The following is a 7,017-nucleotide window of genomic DNA, read 5'->3' as shown; positions in this document are numbered from 1 at the left end:
TAGAGAGTATGGAGGGGGATTTTGCAAAATTTAATTGAAATGACAAAAATACCCATATAATTGGAAGTGAAAGTACGGATTGAGCCGATGCGAGTCGAACGCGCAATCTTCTAATCTGGAGCCGGCAATTCAATTGCGCCACGGGCACACTAGTAGTTAATAATATTTATTAAATTTAATTGGATGACATTGGAAGATTTTTTTAAAAAAAAATTAGAATTTGTGATTTTTTTTATTTTATAAATGTACGAGAATATATAAGGTGAATTTTGGTTAAGAAAAAAAATGTATTGAGTGATTTTGTTAAGTTGAAATTTATATCTTTCGAGTTAGAAAAACATTCAGTTATTGTTCAAATTTTTCGTATTAGTAGTCTTGTCATAAAGTACTCTTATAGAAATTGAGTACTTTTCTACCCTTTAATTTTAGTTTTTATTTTATAATTATTCTTAAATGAACAGAAGAAAAAGAAACGTTAGGGTTGCGTTGAAAATATAAAAAAGAAAAAAGCAAAATAGTTTAAAGCTATGAAAAAGAATTGAATCCTAACCATATAGTAAGTGTGAAATGGGATTTAGTTAATAATGTTTGAAACAGCAGTGCTAGGCTGCTAGCGGCAGTCGATGCTTCTAAGGGGGACAAGTGTCCCTTTTCTGTTTTTGTGCCTTATTAAATGCTTTTGTTATTGTTTTAGTTTTTAGTTGTAGCATGGATTATCAACATACTCTTTGTAACAGTTATAATTTTATTTTTACCCGCACAACTTTTGATGAAAAAAGTCTTTCGCCCCGACAATAGTCTTTATTCTTTATGTTTAATTACTATATTATCATTTTTTTTCAGTTTTTTTAAAGTAATATTTATTTAAGAATTTAAATTGACTGCAACATTTGTTTAACATGACAATAACAACTTTACATAAATTTTTTTCACTCTAAATTTTATTTTTCTCAAATAAGATTTAAAAAAGAAACACTAATGCACCATTATTACTTTTCAACTTCTTTTTTTAACCCCTCTCTTTTATTATGATATCTACAAATAATTTGAGGTTAATATGTCCTCTTAATTATCAGTAGAGTGGATTTAACTTATTTTGAACTTAGATTTTGATTTATATATTCAAATTACTTCGTATCATTGATTTAGTAGATTCAAATAATTTTTTAATTATAAATATTAATATTTTGTTAAGTAATTCAGTGACTAAAATTTATTTTTACTTGTATAATTTTTTTAATAAATTTAATGTATAGTAATGACTCCATAATTTTGTTCATAAACCTTTATTTTTTTTGGTTAATTATTTTCTTAGGAAAAAGATTAAACAAATATATAAAGGGTGATTGTGTTACAACTTACAAAGAGAATTTAATAAAGCACAAAAGAAGAAAAGGGACACTTATCCCCCTTAGAAGACGACTCACACTAGCACTGCTCATGTTTGAAAATATTAATAAAGAAGAAAAAAATTAAAATCTACGAGACAACTGAAGAAAATAGTTATTAGCAAGGAAGAGGGTATTGAGAATGTCATAAAAATTCAAAGAGCTATTTGAAAAATAAGAAAAACAAACTCAAATACGTACGATTAATAGACAACTAACTTCATAATTAGTAAACATAGTTGTAGTAGTTAACTAGTTGTGTTGTAAACGAATTATTCTGGAAAGTTTCGATAATTTTTTTCATTGCAAGTATTAATAGATTAGAACGATATTAAAAATAATGTTATTCAACAACTTGCAATGTTTTTAATTTACTGGTGGTCAAAATTAACCTGTCTTCACGTGACTCTTTCTGTTCCTCCGGCAGCACTTTAGAATCTTTTCACATAATTATCATCTGATTTTATTAATTAGTGTTCGGATTATCCTAGTGACCTAATTTTAGTATCGATTTCGAATAAGTTAATTTACATGAACCAGGAACAATAGGAAGAGCCGACGAGGGGAGTTATTTTCTTGATGTCTTCTAGTTGTCTTCAATTTCATTGTCAATTTGGCTTGAAAATTTTTGTTTTTATTATATATTAAAAGCAACCTGATTCCCTCTCCATCTACGAGGTTCAGAGATCTAGGCTATTTATTTTCACACAAGAAATTTTACTAAATAGCACCCACAGGCTTGAATCTTGAAACACATGAAAACAAATAAGTTTTCATTCTTCTCTAGCTAGTTCAATATGCATTGGAATTGAAAACCCCTCTTTAGCTCAATGGTTGACACCATTTTTTCTTGTACTTTTGACCAATGATTCAAATCTTGTGGTAGCAAGAATAAAATTTTTCTTTTGAGTTAATACTAAGTATCTCTCAATATTTATTTTTTTTGATACAAAAAGGGCTAAGTTAAAAACTAAGCAATGACCATTCGTGGATAAGCAGTCCCAGATACATCATGCAGCAGCCACTCTTCAGTTCCGGACGGAGGCGTGGGAAACACATGGACCCCAAGAGGCAAAAGAAGAGCTTGGTTGGCAAGATAATCAGCTGCAAAATTTGTTTCTCTATAGCTGTGAGACAGAGATACCTGCCACTCCATGTTAAGAAGTCTTTTTATACCCTGAATGAGAGAGGAGTTAGCATTGGGATGATTGGACTCTGTGGCTAGGATCACAGTAATGCATCGACTATCAACTTCAGCAAGTAACTGTCTAATCCCAATATTCCAGGCAAGCTGCAACCCTTGAAACAGACCCCAAAGCTCCGCCCCAGTAATAGTACAATTGCCAATATTCATACCAAAGCCGTGAACCCATTCTCCGCAATAATTTCTAATGAGGCCACCTGCACCTGCATTTCCTGCAATTTTCCGAGCACCATCTGTATTTAGTTTAAAAAAAGGCCAAGGTGGGGCCAACCATTTCAACCATTTGACTATCCTTTCATGGCCTGGTCTCAATATTTAAGTCTAAAATTGAATCACATCTAATATGTCATTCAACTCTTAGATGCTAAGTAAATTAATAACTAATTTAAAAAAATTATGAGATTCATCATCAAATAAGTGAATGTAAGTTCTTGACATACTCTTATTGTAATATTAAAAGAAAATAATATACTTGGATTTAGTTGAATTGGATCTCTGATTCAGTCAATGACTCATCAGTAAACTAAAACATAATAAAGTAAAATAAAACTCTAGAAAATTCTAACAGTTTTAACAATGCAACTGCTTAACCTTAACGAACACAGTACCCATACACAGCGCCAAAAACAAAGCAACTACTAGGAATTCAGACACCCATTAGTCCCATATTGAACTTATCTCCATTTTTGTTTTTTCTTTTGCCTTCAGTTATCCAACAAAAGAATAAATATCCCAGTTGCATCATTTCTGCCTCTTCATCACTTAAACCTAGGAGTCTTAATTTTCCTAGATTTGATATATCATTATGTCGTGGTTGTGGACTTCACTTGCTCTAGTTACAATTTTCTTTTTCCTCCAAGCATTTTCATGGAAAACAAGCACAAAGACCAATAAGAAATTGCCTCCTGGGCCAAAAGGGTTTCCAATTTTCGGATGCCTTCATTTGTTGGGCCAATTTCCTCATAGAGCTTTGCATAAACTCGCCGAAAGATATGGCCCCATCATGCACTTACGCTTAGGCTTAACGCCTACAATTGTCGTCTCCTCACCTCAAGCAGCTGAGCTTTTTCTAAAAACACATGACCTTATCTTTGCGAGCAGGCCTCCCCTTAAAGCAGCTAAGCATATTTCTTATGAGCAAAAGGGTTTAGCACTTTCTCCATACGGGTCTTATTGGCGAACAATCCGAAAAATATGCACTCTAGAGCTGTTGAGTAGCTTCAAGATCAATTCTTTTCAGGCGATGAGAAAAGAAGAGCTTGATCTTTTGATTGCATCCATCAAAGAGGCGGCGTGTGCTCGTTGTGTTGTAGATTTAAGTACCAAGGTTTCCGCTATGAGTGCTGACATGACTTGTAGAATGGTGTTTGGGAAGAAATATTCGGACGATGAATTCGATGAGAGAGGGTTTAAGACTGTGATTCAAGAGGGCATGGAATTGGCTGCAAAGCCAAATCTGGGTGATTACATTCCGCAAATTGCAGGACTTGATCTTCAGGGCCTGACAAAGCGTATGAAGTCTGTTGCCAAGGTGTTTGATGGGTTTCTAGAGAAGATTATTGATGAACATGTTCAATCTAAGGATGAAAATAGAACCAAGGATTTTGTTGATGTGATGTTGAGCTTTGAGGGATCGGAAGAAACCGAGCACAAGATAGAACGAGAGCATATTAAAGCCATAATCTTGGTAAGCAATATCAAATTGGCACCATTAACGTATCTTTGTCAATCAGGATGCTTTATACTATGGGTCGAGATTATTAACAGTAGAACACCGATGAACTGGACCTCCCGGTTCGGGTTGCTTTTTTTTTTTTTTTAACACTGATTTCCGGTCCTTGATGCGGTCTTTAAAGAATTGAATTATTTGGTCGGTTTTTATAATTGAAAAATTACGAACACATAGAACACATAGAAAGGGCACCGAGGGTTTTTTAATTACTAGCTAGTTTAAGTTATCTTGTTTTGAAATTGTAACAATTATTTGCATTTTGTTTATTTCATTTTTGTCTCCATTTTAGCTTGTTTATTGACTGAAGAATCCTATTTATTTTGCACGTTAAAGGGCATGTACGTTTAAATAATTCTTTAAAACTATATATCATAACTTCAACTTTTAGGTAAACCAATGATCCTCTTTATGTGTTGAGCTTATGTATTATCAAGGACCTAAATCCTCTCTTCGTGTGAGCTTTCGCATCAATAAATATAGATATGTGATTGATAGTAAATAACGGAATAGTTCTTGACTAAACATGACTGACAAAAGCCTGTGACAAAAGGATCAATCCTCAAAAGATTATGAAAACACAAACAAGAAGATTATCCTGATTCATTAATAGTTCTAAACATTAATTTTTGTGATACATGTTTACTTTATTTTCAGGACATGCTCTCAGCTGCAATGGACACTTCAGCAACAGCAGTCGAGTGGGCACTTTCAGAACTCATCAAGCATCCTAAAGTAATGAAGAAACTTCAAAAGGAGCTAGAAAAAATTGTGGGCTTATGCAGAATGGTTGAAGAATCAGATTTAGAAAACCTCGAATACCTTGACATGGTTGTCAAGGAAACCCTGAGGCTTCATCCTGTAGCGCCATTGCTAATTCCACACGAATCTACAGAAGACTGCACAGTTAACGGATTCTACATTCCTAAAAATTCACGAGTAATTGTAAACGTTTGGGCAATTGGAAGGGATACTGAATCTTGGAGTGATCCTGAAATATTTTTTCCAGAAAGGTTTGTTGGAAGTAGTATTGATCTACGTGGACACGACTTTCAGCTTTTGCCATTTGGTTCTGGCCGGAGAGGGTGCCCTGGAATGCAATTAGGACTCACCATCGTTAAGCAAGTGATTGCACAACTTGTGCATTGCTTTGATTGGGAGCTTCCCGGGGGGATGTTGCCAACTGAATTGGACTTGACAGAAGAGTTTAGTCTTGTCACTCCTAAGGCCAAACATCTTTTGGCTATTCCAAGTTATCGCCTTAACATTTAATTACAATGTTGTTTGTTTAATTATGGGTTAACATAAAATAGTTGTTAAGAAAACAAAAACAAAACAAAAAAATAAAATCATTTGTTACTCAACAATTACTTGAAAGAAGATTGTTCTTAATATTTGAAAGATTGTATCTAACTATTTGAGTGTGGGTTATAAAATGCGTGGCTATGTAAGATTTGTTCGAACAATTTAGAGGTGCCATAACCCTAGAAGACGACATGATGGAGCTTATGAGTCTCAAACAGGGCAAGGGCCGAGGAGATAACCCTTAGAGATTTTGTGAAAAGATACCATAGAATAGTTTTGGAGCTTGGTGTTTTCAATCATCCTCAAGCCTTAAAGGGATTAAAAGAAGGAGTGAAGATAGGTAGATCATGGTATAACTTGAGGGTGCCAACAATAAACTATTACTTAGCAGCCTATAGATAGATATACAGATTGAAGAAGAGAAAGTACTCAGAGTCAGAGGCAAGCAGCTTGAAGAATTAAGAATATGGGAAAGAAGAGCTCAAAAGGGAAGTATGCTATTTAGGTATTATAATACAATGATATCAAGCAAAAGCAAAGCCATAGGACCTACCCCCGTACTCACGGTAAAATGCGCATAGTAGATCTTCTTTATTTCACCAAACAGAAATCGGTTGAGATCCAATCATCAAAAGAATGCTCTTTCAAATTGTAAACTGATCATACTTGCTTGTTGATGGCGTGGTGAGCAGAAAAAACAAAATACATTATTTAAGGCAAGTAAAAGTTTCAAGTCTCAAAATCTGCTCGAGGTGAGACAAGAAGCCTAAAGTTGCCAATAAGCTCAACCAAAAGTAGACGTGCAGAAATATAATAGCACAAAATCTTTTCAAAGCAAGCACAAGTTTGAAGTCTCAAAACTACCCAGGTGAGATAAAGGGACTAAACTTGCTAATTTAGCTTGGCCATGAGTAGGTGATAACTCTATGAAATGAGAGTTATCATGGCATTTGTAAACTTAAATCATGATTACTTAGAGAGCAAATGACATGTTTTCATTGCATTTTAGTTATATTTTGCATAAACATCTATTTTAGTTTATCTTTAATCAATTTTGTTTGATTTAGAATAATTTGTGTGCTTAAATCTGATACATAATTATAGGTGACTAGAAGCTCAAATTTCAAGGAAGGAATGCTGCTACAATAGGCTTGCAAAAATGGGAAAAGAACTTGGCTACAGATTGAAACAAGTCTAAAACAATACAGATGTTGTAGCCGTTGCTTAGCACCCGTTGATGGAACAATCCTAGAGCATTGACAGAGAAAATTTTGTGTGAGATATTTAGAAAATTATGATCAGGAGTTTCCAAATTTGGAAGATTCGCGCTCTGTTGCTCTAATACTCAACTATAAAAAGAGCACACATACAAGGAAAAAAAGGAGCCGTCA

At 33.9% G+C, this 7,017-nt stretch overlaps 1 protein-coding gene across 1 annotated transcript; it reads left to right on the top strand.

Moving 5' to 3' along the window:
- Positions 1–3,374: 3,374 nt before the first annotated feature.
- LOC102621990 (cytochrome P450 71AU50-like) lies at positions 3,375–5,770 on the top strand. Its single transcript, XM_006464260.3, has 2 exons — positions 3,375–4,279; positions 4,979–5,770. Exons 1-2 carry the CDS (start codon positions 3,398–3,400, stop codon positions 5,591–5,593), a joined length of 1,497 nt encoding a protein of 498 aa, XP_006464323.1. The 5' UTR covers positions 3,375–3,397; the 3' UTR covers positions 5,594–5,770.
- Positions 5,771–7,017: the final 1,247 nt, after the last annotated feature.

This window comes from Citrus sinensis, chromosome 7 (assembly GCF_022201045.2).
Source record: "Citrus sinensis cultivar Valencia sweet orange chromosome 7, DVS_A1.0, whole genome shotgun sequence".
Classification (NCBI taxonomy): Eukaryota; Viridiplantae; Streptophyta; class Magnoliopsida; order Sapindales; family Rutaceae; genus Citrus; species Citrus sinensis.
Note: the sequence above shows the minus strand (reverse complement) of the source record. Positions and strands in the feature narration are given on the sequence as shown.